The sequence below is a fragment of the Bos mutus genome, chromosome 11 (assembly GCF_027580195.1).
Source record: "Bos mutus isolate GX-2022 chromosome 11, NWIPB_WYAK_1.1, whole genome shotgun sequence".
Classification (NCBI taxonomy): domain Eukaryota; kingdom Metazoa; phylum Chordata; class Mammalia; order Artiodactyla; family Bovidae; genus Bos; species Bos mutus.
Window position 1 is genome coordinate 80,317,166 of NC_091627.1, and position 19,977 is coordinate 80,337,142.

Sequence of the window (19,977 nt, forward strand, 5' to 3'; positions counted from 1 at the left end):
TTGCACTTTGAAATGCCAGAGGCTCATACTGCCAGTTAAGACAAGGAAAAAACACATTTCTGGTCTCCAAAGACCTTAGATCTTTCCAAACTCTGCAGGCAAATGCAGCCGTCATGAATTTCTGCAGCTGGGCAGCCCCATCATGCCGCTAGGGGAATCATTGCCAGAGTTGCTATGGGCAGGGTAGTCAGCAAAGCTGAATAAAACAATCACTGAAAACCTCTCAGAGGTGAAATTTAGTAATGATTCAATTTATAATTCAATGCAATCAAGCCTACGGCATTTCCAAATACCATGCTTATTTTAGCGGTCCCAGGTAAAACATGATTTCCTCTGAAGGTTCACAGGCTTGACAAAGGGTTTCCAAACAAGTTTTATGATTTACCATCGGCAGATAATTAGAATGTCTTTTCAATCACTGGCATCTGGATAAAGTAATTTTGTCCCAGCATGGGCATTTCTAGGAAGCAAACAAAAGTCAAAAACGAAAGAGCTTGCTGGAAGCTTTCTTAAAAAGAAAATCTTTCAAGAACTGCTCTCAGCTGCAGGAAGGGAACGTTCCCACACCGATGTGATTAGCAAAATAAATGGGGGCTTTGAACAGTGTGGATCAACAAAAGAATATCTGGTGTGACTCAAGGAAGGAAATCTCTGGTTATACATCTAAAACTGCAAATGGGTAGGGACCGATAAAATGAAATGTCAGTCTCATGAATTCAGTCCTAAGTGAGTCTAAAATTCACAGGTTTCTAAAGTCAATTTAGCATTTCCAAATCTGGCAACAAATAACTTTCTGATGCCCTGTACTAGGTGCCACAAGCAAGGGGAGATGAAAAACTAGACCTGAGATCTAAATTTCTCATCCAGTTGAGAAGGCCAGACTAACAGAATGAAAGGGGCATGATTAAATGCCAAATTGTGCGATACTGATTTTAAGTTGAATATAAGTTCAGAAATGAGAGAAATCAGTGTTGGCTGGGGTGGAAGAGCTCCTGGGGGGCAGAGTAGCAAAAGACCCCAAATGAACCCAGACATATTCTTCTACTGGCCTGCCTGCCACTGCTGCTGTGTCTCTGCATTGTGATTATTGTTTTAAAACAGTGTAGGGTAGTGGTTAGATACACCCTGGCTTTGGAACCCACTCGCCTGAGTTTCAAACCTGACTCAACCACTTACTATTAACAGCTCTGTGAGTGAGTGACATAGAGTGAGATAGGCTCAGTGGTGAGACAATCGCTCAGTCATGTCTGACTCTTTGCAACCTCATGGACTGTAGCCTGCCAGGCTCCTCTGTCCATGGGATTCTCCAGGTAAGAATATTGGATTGGGCGGCCATTTCCTTCTCCAAACAGCTGTGTGATTTTGGGCAAATTAACTTTTCTATGCCTCAGTTTCTCTTTTATAAAATGTAGTTACTAATAGATCCCATCTTACAGAACCGTTAAGAATGTTGGATGAGTTAAAGTATGTATTTCACACAATGAATTTAAAATTTGTGCACATCAGAATTACCTGGGGAGTTTATGTAAAATGTGGAGTCTGTAGAAGTTAAAGAAACTAAGCTCCCTAGTGCAGTTAATTATATTTGGGGAGATGGTGGGAGAAGTGTAGCATGGAGATTTCTCTTCTTTCAGTGTCTTATGTACAAGCCACTTGATCAGCAGACCATTTCACCTTTGTTCTAGGGTGTTTCTCTTCAACTTCTTGCACTATTTTGCTGTGGAATATTTTTGGTGTGTTAGTTTCAATTTGGATTATATCTGATTTTTTTTTTTAATTCATTTTTTGACTTCCCTTTTGTTGAAACTTTGGAGTATAGCTTGGTTATGTTTTAATCTCAGGGCATTATCTTTAAATTCAGGGCATTATCTTTAATTACAGGGCATTATTTTCTTTTAATGTAATGAAATTATAATCAACAAAATGAAAAGTGAGAACACAGAGAATGAATTAAAACATTAAAAATAATTTAAAAAGTCTAATTATTGATGCTTATAGGAAGCATGCTATTAAAGAATTAAACCTAAAACTATAGTGGATAATCGGAGAAGGCAATGGCACCCCACTCCAGTACTCTTGCCTGGAAAATCCCATGGATGGAGGAGCCTGGTAGGCTGCAGTCCATGGGGTCGCTAAGAGTCGGACATGACTGAGCGACTTCACTTTCGCTTTTCACTTTCATGCATTGGAGGAGGAAATGGCAACCCACTCCAGTGTTCTTGCCTGGAGAATCCCAGGGACGGGGGAACCTGGTGGGCTGCCGTCTATGGGGTTGCACAGAGTCGGACACGACTGAAGTGACTTAGCACAGCATAGCATAGCATAGTGGATAATGATCCCATCCAAACTCAGTATGTATTAAGTGGGCCTTTTTCCAGTGCAACAGCAAAATCCTCTTTCAAACCAGCTTAAGGACAAAGGTGATTTATTGGCTTATGTACCTGGGAAGTCCAGGGGTAAATGTGGCTTCAAGCACAACTGGATTCAGAAACACCAGTGAAGTCATCAGATTTCTCTCCGGACCTTGGCTCTGCTTCTCTGTGTTGTTCTCATTCTCTCCTTCTACATACAGGTGGCTTTGTGGGGCAGGGAGAATGACCACCAGCAATTGCTGCTTCCCATTTTCATGGCTGATAACTCCAGGATAAGATGTCCTTCCTACCATTTGCAGTTAGTAAATTCAATGAATTATGCCAACTACCTTAGTTTGGGTCCCTGTCGCCATAGCCCAAAGGATGGGATTCTCTCATATTCTAGGCTTGGCTCATGTGCAGATCTGTTTACCACTAGTGGGGGTGATATTGGAAATCAGAAGTTTGAAAGTAGGGAAAACATTGGGAAACAACAAAAAATGCTGCCAGTATCTTCCTTCTAAACATGCAGTGACACACAAGTATCTTTCTTCCCACATATAATTTTTAAAAGTACTTTAATCTAACATCATTCAACTGTTCCACACTCAACTGAAAACACTCACTCTCCAGTGGGAGACAACCCCAGGACACACATTATTTCTACATCTTGCTTGCTGTATCACATTTCCAGGCGACCTTCATTCTTCCTGGTCAGGCCTGGAAAGCAAAATGGGTAGCCAAGAACAACAACCATATCAATATCTTTGCACCTTAATGCAATGAAAAATCCATAAATTCTCTGCTAAGCACAAGTTAACTCTAGTAGTTTCCCTCTTCAGATTAAGCTGAAATTATTAGAAGGTTGGTTGCATAAAAGTGTTCAACTTGCAAAAGAAATTATTTTCCAACCTTTAGACACATGCTAAAAAAAAAAAATATCTCAATACCCCTTGCTCTTAGAAATTATATTTTCTAGTTCCTTAAAAACAAACAAAAACAGTTATACAGGAAATTTAAGAGACCCATGTTACATTTTAGGAATTAACAATGACTATTAATAAAGACTTCATAAAGTTCATGTTCAGCTAATACAAGGATGATAACTGCTCTCTGTCTTGAAGGGACTCAGTTGCAGAGTACATTGAAATGACAATTATGTTTGACCACTATGCTATATTGATTTATCCAGACACTATCCGCCCTATGGGAAACACATAAACTTTCAGCCGTCACACATGGTAACACTGGGAAAACACCAGCAATAACCCCTTGTTGCCAGTGGTGGTTACTTTCTTATAGGAAGTGACCCTGCATCTGTCTTCCTGGTTTATATGCTTAGGAAAGAACTATTGTTTGACAGAACTGTTGCCGAAGGGTGTAACAGCGACAAATTGGACCTCCCCTTATAATGAGAATCTCGGGCTGTGTGCAAATAAAGGTCTGAGCAGAATATTTTTTGAATAATTGGGAATTACATAAATGAATAAATTTGGATATGAAGAATGTAGTCACAGATGGATTTAGCCCTTGATTCATCAGACAAGTTGCCTTAAGAGAAAATACAATAACTAAACATTAAATCTGCTGCTTAAAATATGTTAAGGCTTTTAACCGAAACAGGCTTTTAAACTGAAGGCAATCACTTGTTTCTTTGCTTGTGCTAGTTTGAATGTATTTGTGTGAAGATTGAAGGAGTCTCTAAAAAGGCCAACAAATAATTATGAATGATCAGTTCCATTTTTTGATTCTTTGTGATTCCACATAAATTATATGAGGCCAAGAAAAGGTTAATTTGACCTAAGTGTAAGGAGATTAATGTCCACTCCCTTGTAAATTTTCCATTCAAGGAATTGAGTACCATACTTTCAGCTCAGAATTTTGAAGATACTTTTTTTTTTTAAACTTTGGTCTTAAATGAAAATCATTACCTTAGATTGTATTGGCGACAATCTCAGATATTTCATATTTTGTGTAAAATGACTTAGCAACAACAGGTAGTTTTGATGTTGGAGCAACTATTTGTTGGAGAAGTCAATCACCTGCTGTTCCCGTGAACAAATCTCCAGCTCAAGAGGTACAGCCTGATACATCTGTCTGTCTCCTGTTGTCTACCTTGCATTTATATTGACATGGTTGAGTACAGTGTTTTTCAAACTCCAACTCATGATGTTGTTGTTGTTGTTAAGTCGCTTCAGCCGTGTCCGACTCTGTGTGACCCCATAGACGGCAGCCCACCAGGCTCCCCCGTCCCTGGGATTCTCCAGGCAAGAACACTGGAGTGGGCTGCCATTTCCTTCTCCAATGCATGAAAGTGAAAAGCGAAAGTGAAGTCGCTCAGTAAGTGTCCGACTCTTCGAGACCGCATGGACTGCAGCCTACCAGGCTCCTCCATCCATGGGATTTTCCAGGCAAGAGTACTGGAGTGGGGTGCCATCGCCTTCTCCGCCAACTCATGATACAAGTGAATAATGAAATAAAAATATAACCAGAATTTAAGATCTTTTTCTTTATGAACACAGTGCCATCTACAAAGTAGAGAAAATAGTAAAATGAACTCCCATACACCCATCACCCAGATTTAACAACAGCAAGATGTTCACACCTGCTTCTTATGTCCTGCTGTTCCAACTTTTACTCCTTGGGAGGTATTTTCGAGAACATTCCAAACAGAATGTTAATTCACTTCTACATATGCCAGCATGTGGCTTCCCAGGTGGCGCTAGTGGTAAAGAAGCCTCCTGCCAATGTAGGAGATGAAAGAGACATGGGTTCAATCCCTGGGTCGGGAAGATCCCCTGGAGGAGGGCATGGCGACCCACTCCAGTACTCTTGCCTGGAGAATCCTGTGGACAGAGGAGCCTGGTGGGCTACAGTCCATGGGGTGGCAAAGAGTCAGACATGACTGAAGCACGTGTGCCAGCATATTATCTTTAAAAAATATATAAATATTTTCTTACATAAAAACAGATTCCACTACTACACTAAAAAAGCAACAATTCTTGAATTATGCACTATACCTCAAGTGTCTGAAAAATGTCTTCTTATAGCTGGTTTGAATTAGGACCAATCAGGATTTAAAAACATAAAATAGAGGGATTCCCTGGTGGCCAGTGGTTAAGACTTTGCCTTCCAATGGAGGAGGGGTAGGCTGATCCCTCCTTGAGGAGCTAAGATCCCACATGGCTCATGGCCAAAAAAACCAAACCATAAAACAGAAGCAATACAGAAACAGATTCAATAAGACTTTAAAAATGGCCCACATCAAAAGACAACAAAATTTTTAAAATGAAACAGAAGAAGATAGATTAGTAGATATCTAACAGCATCACATGTAGCAAGGTTAGTTATTATTTTATGAAATTTTTTGGTTATGCATGTATTCGGGTCATTTATAAAATGAATTTTCTTATCATTGGTCATAGCCACAGAAGCATAAACACTGTTGGTTTAATGATCCTCTCCTTTATTCAGCAGGCTCTGAGCAGACCTCTGTGCCCAAAAACATCCTCTGCAGTTTAAGGAGGGATGTATGTACAGAAAGGAGAGCTCTTTATTTTTGCTGTTTCCCCTGCCTAGAAGTCCTCTCGCCACCGTGTCTACTATTTCACATCCTACCCAGGCTCCAAGGGCTGAAATGACGTTCCCAGTATGAATCCTTCTTCTGTTCTCCTGCCTGGCTGTCATTTGGCTCACCTCTTCTTCATTCTTTTCACCACACTGCCTAATGTGGTGGTTATCTATGTACAGTATGTGTTTTATCTTCTCCTATAAATTAAGCTCATCACGTGTAGGACAGATAATTTTTTTGCCCTGAGATATAAATTGCCCCGTGATCTGCTTACACTAAGCATTTAACAACTGAATAAACTGAGATAGGAATTTGGGACAATGGCTATAGATTATTAGGCAGTAAAGATGCTGGTGTCATAAACTGGACCCCAAGGAGAGACTGGAGAAGAACCCAAATTCATGAGGTTTAGACTTGATTATGAAAAGCAACAATAATTTTTCAGTTTCCTATGCAAGTTCTAACATTCCCCAAAAATCCTGGGAGGAAAGAGTAGATATCACCAGTTTTACACTTTTTTTTTTTTTTACACACACAAAAAACAGTTAAGTAATTTTTCAAACTGTTAAGATTCTGTTCCAAGGCAATTCTATTAACTGGGGATGGGGACCCCTAATTTTCTTTTTTCCTTAAATTTTATTTTTAATTAGAGGATAATTACAATACTGTGATGATTTCTGCCATACATCAACATGAACTGGCTGGTTATAGGTATACATATGTCGCCTCCCTTTGGGACCTCCCTCCCATCTCCCACCCCATCCCACCCCTCTAGGTTATCACAAAGCACCAGAGGCTTTGGGTTTGCTGCGTCATACAGCAAATTTCCACTGGCCATCTATTTTCTGTATGGTAATGTATATGTTTCCATGCTACTCTCTCAAATCATCTCATCCTCTAACTAACAGTCGAATGTATTTCATAGTTCAGAATAAGCTAAGGGAGAAAACAAGGATGATCCACCTGGACTTCTCTTCCACAGCTTCTAGAGACTAAAGAAATCTGAGAACAACTTGGGAAGTCTGAACTGGTAAACAAGGAAAAATCACTCATTCTCACTTACACACACAACATGTGTGCACATATCTTGCGTGCATTAACAACTACTCATGCTTCAGATCTCCACATAAAGATCCTTTTTAAAGGAAAATTTAAAAATTTCCAAATGAGGCACATTCTCTCAAGGAAACATGTCTCTTTCTTCAGAACCCATTTCAGTGTGTAACTCCTTGAGTGTGATTATTTGATTAACACCTGCCTTGCCTCTTAGAATGTAACCTCCATAACTGTAGGGACCATGCCTGCTTTTGCCCATCCTATATTTTCTAGCACTTAACTTGCTGCCTCATAGAACTTAGGTATTTATTAAACAGTGGATACATTCATGATTGAATAAGTGAATGCCTAGACAAATTTCATCAGTATTGCCTCACACTTCAAGAGGACAACTCGCACAAGAATAGAGAGAATGCTGGTTGGGGACTAAGGGTTTTGGAGCTAAAAGCAAGTAGAAGAGAATATCCATCCATTTTCACCACTACCTCTACCAGCCTCCCTGATTCTGCAGCCATATGCCTTGTCTTTCCTTCTGTGACAATGGCTGGACTGTCTGGATTCTTACCTAAAGTTGATCCCTTCACTTTTGTATTGGATTCCATCTCATCTTGCATATTCAATGTACTCTTTCTCCCTCTTATATATTATCAATTTTTCACACCTTACTGGAGCACTGTCCAGTAGAATTTTCTATGATGATGAAAATGATAGCTAATATGTGACTATGGAGTACTTGAATGTGGTTAATTATTATGAAACTTAATTTTTAAATTTTTAATTTAAAATCTTAAAGTCTTTAATTTAAATCTTCACTTCCTCTTAAAATTGAATTTAAATCTTCACTTCCTCATCCTTCATGTATTCTTAAACTCACTTCATACAATCGTTTGACTCAACATGTTACAAAAATAGCTCTTCTAAACATCACCACGGACCTCTAAGTTGAGAAACCCTATGGTCAAGGATGAGTGCTCATTTTACCAGAACAGCCACATTTTACATGGCTGATAATTCCCATGATTGCAAGACTTCTCTCTGTTATTCGTGAACTCATCACTCAGTTCTTCTTCTACTTCTCTGGCTATTCTCTCTCAGTCTCCTGTGCTGGATTTTCATCTTTGCATTCTCTAAATACTGAAATGTCACAAGTCTCAGACCTTTGACTGCATCTTTTATCTATCCATATTTTTCTTCCTAGGTGCTTTAATCCATTTCTATGGCTTCAAATATTAGATATAGACTTTAGACTCCAAGTGTATCTCTAGCTCTCAACTCCAGACTTGTATGTCAAACAGCCAAACCCCTACTCAAACTTGACATTTAGATGTCTAACAGGCACCTCAAGAAGATTACTTTTGATTTTAATATTTAGAAAACATCAATCTGATTGGAGAATAATTACTTTACAATATTGTGATGGTTTTGCCATACATCAACATGAATTGGCCACAGATATACATGTGTTCCCCCTCCATCCTGAACCCCCCTCCCATCTCCCTCCCCACTCTATCCCTCTGGGTTGTCCCAGAGGATGGCTTTGGGTGCCCTGCTTCATGCATCAAACTTGCACTGGTCATGTATTTTACATATGGTAATGTACATGTCTCAATGTTGTTCTCTCAAATCATCCCACCCTCGCCTTCTCCCGCTGAGTCCAAAAGCCTGTTCTTTACATCTGTGTCTCCTTTGCAGCCCTGCAGGTAGGATCATTGGTACCGTCTTTCCAAATTCCATATATAAGTGTTAATATACAGTATTTGTCTTTCTCTTTCTGACTTACTTCAACTCTGATTTCAACTTTTAAATCTGTTTTTCCCTCAGTCCTCTCCTTAATCAGTGTCATCTCCATCTTTCTAATTATTCAGGCCAAAAATATTGGGGTCATTTTTTACTTACATCCCACAGTCAATCCATCAGTAAACCCTCTTGGTTCCATTATTTAAATAGAGTGAGAATTTGACTCTTATTATCTGACCTGCCAACCCCTAGTCCAAGCCACTACCATCTCTACTCTGCATTATTGCAAGAGCCTCCTCACTGGTCTCCCTTTCATTTATCCTTATTCCCTTAAAATCACCTTTTCAAACAGCAATGTGTGTGATCCTTTAAAAATGCAAATGGATTCATATCACAACACCCTAAACTTTCCAAGGTTTCCTACCTCTTTCTGAATAAAAATCAAAGTCCTTATGGCCACTTACACCATTGCATGATCAGGGCCCCAGCTGCCTCTCAGATCCTCAAGCCCACCATCCCCTCCACTACCTCTTCACTCTTTCTTCTCATCCTCACCATCCTCACTGTTCTCCGAGGGGGTTAAGCATACCACCCTTAATTCCTTTACCCATATTTATTTCACATCAGTCTTCCTCTGTCTTTCAAAACTAAACTTTGGAGCGAATCAAATCAAAGTCCAAACTTGGTCTCTATTGTTCTCTGCTATGTCCACATCTCAAACTGTGCCTGGCACTGAATATGTGTTCAATGAGTGAGTAAATAAATCATATGCTAATGCCTAGTAGCATCAGTTCAGTCACTCAGTTGTGTCTGACTGTGACCCCATGGACTGCAGCACACCAGGCCTCCCTGTCCATCACCAACTCCCAGAGTTTACCCAAACTCATGTCCATTGAGTCAGTGATGCCATCCAACCATCTCATCCTTTGTCGGCCCCTTCTCTTCCTGCCCTCAATCTTTCCCAGCATCAGGGTCTTTTCCAATAAGTCAGCTCTTCGCATCAGGTGGCCAAAGTATTGGCGTTTCAGCTTCAACATTAGTCCTTCCAATGAACATCCAGGACTGATCTCCTTTAGGATGGACTGGTTGGATCTCCTAGTAGTCCAAGGGACTCTCAAGAGTCTTCTCCAATACCACAGTTCAAAAGCATAAATTCTTGGGCACCCAGCTTTCTTTACAGTCCAACTCTCACATCCATACATGACCACTAGAAAAACTATAGCCTTGACTAGATGGACCTTTGTTGACAAAGTAATGTCTCTGCTTTTGAATATGCTGTCTAGGTTGGTCATAACTTTCCTTCCAAGGAGTAAGTGTCTTTTAATTTCATGGCTGCAGTCACCATCTGCAGTGATTTTGGAGCCTCAAAAAATAAAGTCAGCCACTGTTTCCCCATTGATTTCCCATGAAGTGATGGGACCAGATGCCATGATCTTCATTTTCTGAATGTTGAGTTTTAAGCCAACATTTTCACTATCCACTTTCACTTTCATCAAGAGGCTCTTTAGTTCTTCTTCACTTTCTGCCATAAGGGTGGTGTCATCTGCATATCTGAGGTTATTGGTATTTCTCCCGGCAATCTTGATTCCAGCTTGTGCTTCATGCAGCCCAGCATTTCTCATGACGGACTCTGCATATAAGTTAAATAAGCAGGGTGACAATATACAGCCTTGATGTACTCCTTTTCCTATTTGGAACCAGACTGTTGTTCCATGTCCAGTTCTAACTGTTGCTTCCTGACTTGCATACAGATTTCTCAAGAGGCAGGTCAGGTGGTCTAGAATTCCCATTTCTTTCAGAATTTTCCACAGTTTATTGTGATCCACACAGTCAAAGGCTTTGGCATAGTCAATAAAGCAGAAATAGATGTTTTTCTGGAACTCTGTTGCTTTTTCAATGATCCAGTGGATGTTGGCAATTTGATCTCTGGTTCCTCTGCCTTTTCTAAAACCAGCTTGAACATCTGGAAGTTCACGTTCACATATTGCTGAAGCCTGGGTTGGAGAATTTTGAGCATTACTTTGCTAGCATGTGAGATGAGTGCAGTTGTGCGGTAGTTTGAGCATTCTTTGGCATTAGAATGAAAACTGACCTTTTCCAGTCCATGGCCACTGCTGAGTTTTCCAAATTTGTTGGCATATTGAGTGCAGCACTCTCACAGCATCATCTTTTAGGATTTGAAATAGCTCAACTGGAATTCCATCACCTCCCCTAGCTTTGTTTGTAGTGATGCTTTCTAAGGCCCACTTGACTTCACATTCCAGTGTAGTATAACCCAGAGTAAATCATTTAACTTATTCTTTTTTGGATCTTCTTGTTCTCACTCTCAAAGGAGAAATGAGCTAGAATACCTCCAAACACATTTATTCAATGATTAATGCTTCACATCAGGTAGGCGCTTCCACTACTGGAAAATGTCACACAGTTCCTGCTTTCAAGGAGCTCGTGTGCTGACGGGAAATGACCCTCCAGGGTTTTCGGAGAAAATTCCTGAGCATTCAGTTGGGGATGCTTAGAATGCAGCTAGGTGAAGAAGGCGTGGGGACAGCTGGTTACACCTGAAGCTAGTTCTTGGCTTCCCAAATATTCCTATTTCCCCAACAGATACTGAAAAGGGCAAAACTTTGCTGAGAAAGCTATTCCGAATTGTGTTGGAAAATACATAACTTGACTGTCACCTAAGTGTTTTTACAAACTAAGATTGCATGATAGCATAGTACTGTTTTAAAAGAGTTGTTTGAGTGGATACCTCTGGGTAACTTGGAAACTTGTAACCAAAGTTTACATATACAATACACAAAATATCTTTAAGTTTATTTATGTGCGCAGGGGACCCTTCAAGGTCGTAAGGCTGGGGGACCCAGATTTGGCGCAGGACTCTTTTTTTTTTTTTTCCTTCCAAAACTCAATTATACTGTGATCTTACCTCCGATGCTAGTGCATTTACTGAAGGAAGGGGCGGGTGGGAGTTGGGGAATATAATGCGTTCACTTCCAGCACAGTGCAAAGGTCCTTAACGTTTTCCCGTCCCACACTTGGAGCGTAAAGAACGTTTCTTTCGGTAGGCGTGGCAACCTGTGCTTGGAGCCGTAACAGACGGCCGCAAAATCCGCAGCGTGCGGAGAATTGTCCCACACTCCTGGATCGTCATAATCGGCCCTTCTGGAGAATTCCCGGGGATTCTGGCTAGTTGGCCCAGCCGCGAGCCTTTGCGCTAACCTGGGCGGAGTCGACCTTTTCCGACTCTACCAACTGAAACGTTTAGGGGTGGAAGGACTGAACATGCCGACATGAAGGAAATAGGACCGAAAGAGACGCCCCCTGAAATTATAAATCAAGCTATTTTATTATACAAATATCTCGTGGGGACGGTATGTCCTGGGAAAAGCAAGGTTTTCCATCTCCTGATTTATAACAACAGATGCTTCCCCCTACGTCTAGCCCGTCCAGTCGTTGGTCTCTTCCGCGCCGGGCAACCTACGGTCACGTGCCCCTCCTGTCCTTCTCGCTCGGCGTGCATCCTGCTTTGGGGACGACCGAGCCATGGCAGCTCTGCTGAGATCGGCCCGCTGGCTCCTCCGCGCCACAGCGGCCCCTTACCTCCCGCTCTCCCTGCGCCTCCTCGCAGGCGGCCCGGGCCGGCCTCACGCAGCTCTCTGTCTGCGCGCCGCTCGAGCCAGGCCTGTTGCCGGGTGAGTTCCCGGCCGCTTCCCCCGGCCTTCCTGTATGCAGATCGGCGGTACCCCCGGGTCCCTCCGGGGGCGAGGGCCGGGTCCTGCCTGTACTCTGTCCACACCCTACTCCCGGCTCCTGGGCCTGGCGTCCCCGGGTCTCCTACCGCACTCCCCATCTCCGAGGGGCGGAGTTTGGGTGGCGGGCTTGATCGCGTTCAGAAGGTCACGGGCATGGCATGCTTCCGGCATGGGTTATAACCTTTGCGTTTCGGACTTGGTCTGTTTGCTCTCGGGTTACGGACAGCCTAGGAAGCTGAGGGGGGCTTTGAAGGCTGCTGCCGGGGGTCAGGTGTTACTGCTTAATCATTGAGTAGGTTGGATGCTGATCCAGGTGCAAGCCGTATTGCACCAGCTGGGACTTAGTTTTCGAGAGCTTTGTTTTTGGGAAGGAGGGTAGGTTGGGAATTCTGGGTGAGCTAGGGATAGCTTAAAGGTGGAAGTTTAATTATGACACCTTAGGGGTTTTGCCTGCGTTTTGAGTGGTGTTCACCTCAGCGTTTACGGGGATGTGAGATGGTTTGGGAGTTTTCACGGTAGGCTCCGTGTCAGTGAATGAATGAGCGGACACGTTCTAGGCACTCCGTGGGAACTGGGGGTGCAAAGGCAAGTAGAGTTCTCAGTGAGTGTCAAATTTGTGAATAAATACCCTCATGGATTGAGGTTTATCTGAAGGTTAGTTTGGTATAGACTTTGCCAAGGAGAGGATATGGAAGCTTGATGGAAGTGTTAACATGACTACTATTCTAATCACCTGAGGAGGGTAGATGGGCACTGGGGTTTTATAATTGAAGCAAAACTGATTTTGAAAGACTAGTGTTTATATAAATAAAGGTACTTTGGGAGACAGCATAAGGACTAAGAGCTGAGGTTCTGGAGTAGGCCAGGGCTGGACTGCAGGCTGATCTGTATTATGCCACTGGACAAGTTAACATTTACAGGCCTCAGTTTCCTGTGATTGCACGGATCTTTGTGAATCAGGTTGGAAACCAACTCTGTGTGTAGAATTGTATGGAGGAAATGCCTTATGATTTCTTACACATCTTTGAAATATAGTGCACTTCTAACTTGGAGCCTACCTGGATTTTCTCATTAGGCCTGAACAGTTAACCTTTAAAAGTTGTGCCTGCTTTCACAGAACTACATCTCTTGGCTTTCAACGAGGTACTTTGAGAAAGTTATGACCATTATTTACATTTTTCTAGTTCTTAGCATCCTCTTGAGACCAGAGGATGGTGGAGGCTACAGTTCATCTTCACTGTTGTAGTTGAGGAAAACAGTGGAGAGAACAGTCTAGTAGCAAGGGTGTTGGTCTGGGCCTTTGTCAGACCTGGGATCCATTTCCTTGCAGCATTACCTTACCTTAAAAAAAAAAAAATCCAGAATCCAGACCCTGTCAGTGTAAGCGGACCACTGGACCACCAGGGAATTCCTTTACCAACCTTTTTTGATCCTCAGCTCATTGTTTGTAGAGGTAACAAGGCCTTTTACCCCCTTCTTTGTAAAACTCATTTCTTGCCATTAAGAGAAGACTCAACACTCAGTCTAAAAAATGACTCTATTTTAGTTTATCACAGCAAGTCTCACTTGTCTGATTTTTATCTGCTTGCTGTTTATTTCCTTAGTAGGAAGTGAGTTGCAGAAGAGCAGAACTCGGTCTTGTTCACCACTTTGTGCTCAGCTCATAGCAAGCCACTAAAGAAGTATTTGTTTTCTTGTTCTCTTGGATTTAGAATACTTTTATACAGTTTCCAACCCACAGCCTGTAAGCATGCCCACCTTTTTCCTACCTGAAAAGCAAAACCTTCCCGAAAATAGACTTAACCTCTCATGCTTCCCAATCTCTTCTTCCTGTCTGTACTTCTCTTTCATTTGCTAACTTCGAATTCACTCTTTGACTCACTGTAGTCGCACCACTAGGAAAAGCTGTCATCACTTTATTTAACTTTATTATGTGTATTTAAGTTTTAGAATTTGTGTGCCTTGAGGAACAGTTGCAAAATATAGGGTAGGGGGAGGCAGTAAGTTAAATATCACCCTTAATTCTATCACCCACAAAGAACCATTGAGATATGTGGGTGTTTATATCTTTTGAAATTGGATATATGTGAGATATAAGGTTATTTCATCTAATTTTTCAAAGGGACTTCTTAACCAAATCCTCTCTAAGGCCTCGACCTCTGGCATTAGTCTCCCATTTTCCCCTTAATGAAATCCCCACCCCCCCCTTTTTTTTTTTTGATAAAAATTGATGACACCTCTTTTCCTTGATTTTTTTTTCTCTTTAAATTTTTTCTCACTTGCTTTGCCATATCCTTTTTCCTCTGTTCATCTCTTAAATGCTGATGCCTTGACGGGGGAGGGGAGCATTGAGGGATGGAGGGATTTGTCCTTAGTCCTTTGGTTTTCTCATTTTTTTTTCATTCCCTTGGGTGACTTCTTCCGCTTTTATTGCATCAGGCCATACTTCCCTACGTGGTGATGTTAACAGTTCCTCTCCTGGGTATGGACTGCCACTAGGTACCTCAACCAGTTGAACTATAGGTACTTCAAACCCATACATCTCAAACTGGATTCATCACTTTACACCAGAAACTAATACACCCTTGTAAGTCAACTGTATTTCAATTTAGAAAATTTAAAAAAAGCATATCAAACTGGATTCATCTTTCCTATTGTATCTGTTCCTCTTGTGTTTTCCTGTTTTAGTGAACTTTGCTATTTCTGTCAGTTTGCTAAAAGATTTTTCATTCACGTTTCCTTGACACCTCCCTGTCCCCGCCTCTTCTGCTGCTGCTAAGTCACTTCAGTCATGTCCGACTCTGTGCGTCCCCATAGACGGCAGCCCACCAGGCTCCCCCGTCCCTGGGATTCTCCAGGCAAGAACACTGGAGTGGCTTGCCATTTCCTTCTCCAATGCGTGAAAATGAAAAGTGAAAGTGAAGTCTCTCAGTCGTGTCTGACTCTTCGCATCCCCATGGACTGCAGCCTACCAGGCTCCTCCGCCCATGGGGTTTTCCAGGCAAGAGTACTGGAGTGGGGTGCCATCGCCTTCTCCAGTCTCCACCTCTACCCCTGTGTATTGATTGCAGAAATGATGATGTTCTATTAGATCTGCTTCATTTGGAATAAGTCCCCGCCTTCTCCCCACATTATTCTGTAGTTCCCGTGATAATTTGATCATGTCATTGTCCTGCTTAAAATAGGACACGGTGGTGGCTCCCTGGTGGTGGTTCCAGGGTAAGGTGCTTCGTGATCTGGAGATGCCTGTGGAGCTGCCCTTCTTGTGAGTTCATTCCCATGCCATCCAGACTCTGCTTCAAAGTCCTTGACAGCAGGGCTTCTGAAACTCGAATGCAGGAATTCTCGGGGGGTCTTGTGAAAATGTGGATTCTGGTTTTGTAGGTATAGATAGGCAGGAGACAGATTCTGCATTTGTAACAAGCCCCCGGATGATAAAGGTGCTGCTGGCCTGGGAACCAGCAAGGCTCTGATGGGCCACGTTCCACCTCTCTGCCTCTGATGGTGATTTCACTCTTGAAATATGTCTCCTCTGTTAAATCTCTGTTGCTGGCTTCTCACTATTGACCACTGTCTTGTGCGGAATTACTAAAGCATCAGTTAACACTGTTGGGTTTGTACCCACTAGCATTGCAGACTTCATTGTAAGCTCCTTGAAAGCAGGGGCTTTGTCTTTTTTTTTTTTGTCTTACTCTTTTTGTTTCCCCTGGTGTCTTTAACTTTGTGGCATATAGTAGATGTCAAATGTTTGTTGAGTAAATCAATGAAAATCTTAGACATTGAGGAAGGAATGTTTGTGAGAGGCAGAGGAGTTTGAAGGGGTACTCCCATTCATGTAATCCATTGGATCGCCACAAATTCACCTTGATCTTGATTTCCAGGAAAGTCTGAGAAGGACAGATGAGGATTATTGAGTGAAATTATAGAATTTATTCATCAGTCCTTATGTGCTTATCAGAGGAAGGGTAAGCTTTGAGCTAAATCAGTTTGGGTGGCAGGTCTGAATTGAGCATTGTCTTAAGGGTGAAGAGCACATACTGCCTTACGACAGACTGTTGTGACTTCTAAAATCGAAAGGAAAGAAAGGTTTTCCTTGTTTACCTCTCATTAAAAAAAACTGTTTCAGCAAATGTCAAAAGTCTGTCTCGGTTCCTTGGAGTTGCGATTCAGCCTCTACTCCTTTTATCAGTTAAAGAGGACAATGGTAGGCATGTGTGGCTTATTATATTGATATATGTGCTGTCCATAAGAGAGGAATGTAATAATGTGGCATTTCAGAGACAAGAGAGTCATGTTTGAAATGTTTGCAATATGTTTGGTGAGAGTCATTTGTTTGGTGGTAGGGTATTGCTCGTGTTTAAGAGGACACTGGTAATGAGTAGTCAGTGTTAACAGAGGAAGAAATTGGGAGGTTGTACTTTTATCCTCTATGTCTCTGTGGGGTGGGATGTAATGGAAGTTGACACTGCAAAGGCCAGTCAGTTGATTAGAAAGTTGGTTGGAAGCCATTGGAGGGTTTTGAGAGGTACAGGTCTTGACAGTTTCCATAGACTCTGGGAGAGATAGGGACTGGGAATGGATAGACCAGTGAGGAACAATGTTTATACTGCAGATCAGGGTTAATGGGGCCTCAACTAGGTGGTGCAGAACTGAAGAGAAGATAGATTTCTTTTCTGAGAGAACAGGAGCTTGGCAAGGATGTTAGGAAGAATCGAGTTGGAGATGAGGTAAAGGATAATACCTTTGGTGTAGACCTTTACCATTGTCAAGTTGTGTGTGTGTGACTATATCACATATGCATTTTATCTTCTGTGCTTTGTTCTATTACAAATTAGGAAACTGCGGCTTAGAAGGGTGAAGAAATTTATCTAGAATCTCCACAGCTGGGATTCATCCCCAGATGCTGTGATTCTCAGTTCCCACATGTTCTGAATATGTTGTGGTTTAGGTACTGAAGGGATTGCTTATGGACATAAAAAGATTTTTTTTAAGGCAATGCCTAATACATTATAAGTTGAGGAATTAAAGGCGATCACAAGAAAGTAAGCACATGATAAGATCTCAGAATGTAAACTCTGGAGTAAATATGGAGAATAATCTATCCCACTCTGCTATAGATTCTGCAGAGTATCTTGCTCCACATCACATTGTAGGTCCCAGCCTGGTTGACTGATTTATCACTTCCTATCAAAGCTGAGACAAAGGAGACCTGCCTCTGGACTGGAGGAGCCAGAGATGGAGGGGACATCTGAGTAGGTGGATAGGAATGGCATTGGCATTTCAAGCCAGGAGACTGTTATCAAGTGTAGAAGGGCTGCAAGTGACTTTTTTATTCTAAAATTCTGTTACTTACCATAAAACAAAGCAGTGTTTGGGGGAACAGCTTAACTGGGCAAGACTTTCTGGAGAAATGAGGTCTTGCAAAATTCAGGGAGAAAATAGTGCAGGGAAAAAGTTCATTGTGACAGCTTTACAAAAGATTTTTTTAAAAGATCAGTCAGATAAATTGAGTTGTTGTTCAGTCACTAAATTGTGTCCGACTCTTTTTGACCGCATGAACTGCAGCACGCCAGGCCTCCCTGTCCTTCATTATTGTCCAGAGCTTGCTCAAACTCATGTTCATCGAGTCGGTGATGCCATCCAACCATCTCATCCTCTGTTGTCCTCTTCTCCTGCCTTCAGTCTTTCCCAGCATCAAGGTCTTTTCTGATAAGTCTGCTCTTCACATCAGATGGCCAAAGTATTGGAGCTTCACTTCAGCATCGGTCCTTCCAGTGAACATTCAGGGTTGATTTCCTTTAGGATTGACTGGTTTGATCTCCTTGCTATAACTTAATTTTGTTTTCAGCAAGAATATTAGAAAAATAAAGAGCTTGATGCAATAGTTATTTCAGAATACTTACTTAAGTAAATAAAGCTGCAGAATTAGGTCTTTGTCTACTTGGTATCCAAAAACATTGGATACCAATGGAACATTCTGTTAACAGAAGTGCAACATTTTGGGAAACATTGCATTAATTTTGTCTTTTTACATTGATTCCTGTTTGGTAAATGCTATTATCTCTGAAATTTTACAGGCTTAGAGTTGTGATAACTTGGTCAAAGTTACACATCTTAGAATTCAGAGCCTGAATTCAGGTCAGTCTGCAGGACTCAAGCCCATGCTCTTAAAGCTGGTGTTTCTACTATGCCATGAAGCCTTCTGTTTTTGTCTCTAAAATTGATACATAATAGGCAGAGGATAAATTAAGTCTCTCTAGACTTGACTTTCACTTTTCACTTTCATGCTTTGGAGAAGGAAATGGCAACCCACTCCAGTGTTCTTGCCTGGAGAATCCCAGGGATGGGGGAGCCTGGTTGGCTGCCATCTGTGGGGTCGCACAGAGTTGGACACAACTGAAGCGACTTAGCAGCAGCAGCAGGGTACTTTTATTAATACCTGAATTTTTCTCTTACATGGGAGTGAAAATTAACAAATTGTACTGGCAAGACTTGTTGCCTGGAATATGTAGCGAAATTAGATGGGGGTGTCAGTGGTATGTGCTTCTTTCCCATCTCCACTGCCCACCCTAAGTTTCTGTCCGTCTCTCACCTGGACTACTGTAACAGCATCCTAAAATGGTATCTGTTTATTCTTATTGCCCTCTAATTTATTCTCCTCCACAGCTAGACTGATCTTTTCAAAACAGACGTAGATCATACCACAACCCCTGTATCAGAACCCTAAAAACCTTCAGTAGAGTTCTGATACAGTTTTGTACTTGAGATGACATCTGTACCTAGAATAAAATCCAGACCCCTTACTTTCACAGTCCTCCATGTCTAGCCCAGCCTGCCTCTCCAGTATCATTCCATCTATTGTTCACTTGCTTGGTCTGCCGACTGTTCTAATTTGCTGAGAATACTCATCTTCCATGTCTAGATCAGCCTTCCTCTCCAGTATCATTCCATCTGTTGTTGACTTGCTTGGTCTATCTACTACTCTCGTTTGCTGAGAATACTCATCCTCTGCTGTCTGTATGGCTGTTTTTTTTTCATCCTTAGTTCAGAAATTTGAGTGTCATCTTGGTACATTTAATCCAAAGTAGAACTGTGCTGTTATTCTTTCTTGAAAGTCCCTTGTTTACTTCATTAGTAGAACTTAACATGACTGGTGAGTTTTGTTTGTTTTTTTTTTTTAAATTTAATTGATTATCAGGTTTATTAATACTTACTTGGCTTCCCTGGTGGCTCAGATGATAAAGAATCCGTCTGCAATCAGGAGACCAGGATTCGATTCCTGTCCACACAAAACCTGCACACAAATGTTTACAGTAGCTTTGTTCGTGAAAGTGGAAGTTGTGCCCAATCCTGGGACCCCATGGACTGTAGCCGGCCAGGGTTCTCTGTCCTTGGGATTTTCCAGGCAAGAATACTGGAGTTGGGTAGCCATTCCGTTCTCAAGGGGATCTTCCCGATCCAGGGATCAAACCCTGGTCTCCTGCATTGCAGGCAGATTCTTTACTGTCTG

At 41.9% G+C, this 19,977-nt stretch overlaps 1 protein-coding gene across 1 annotated transcript in view; it reads left to right on the forward strand.

Moving 5' to 3' along the window:
- Positions 1 to 12,211: 12,211 nt before the first annotated feature.
- The window catches only part of LRPPRC (leucine rich pentatricopeptide repeat containing), a 99,428-nt gene continuing 91,662 nt past the window's right edge, over positions 12,212 to 19,977 (forward strand). Inside the window, exon 1 of the mRNA XM_070379656.1 lies at positions 12,212 to 12,407. Within this exon, the coding sequence (XP_070235757.1) occupies positions 12,259 to 12,407 (149 nt within the window). The 5' untranslated portion in view covers positions 12,212 to 12,258. The remainder of the gene's footprint in view (positions 12,408 to 19,977) is intronic.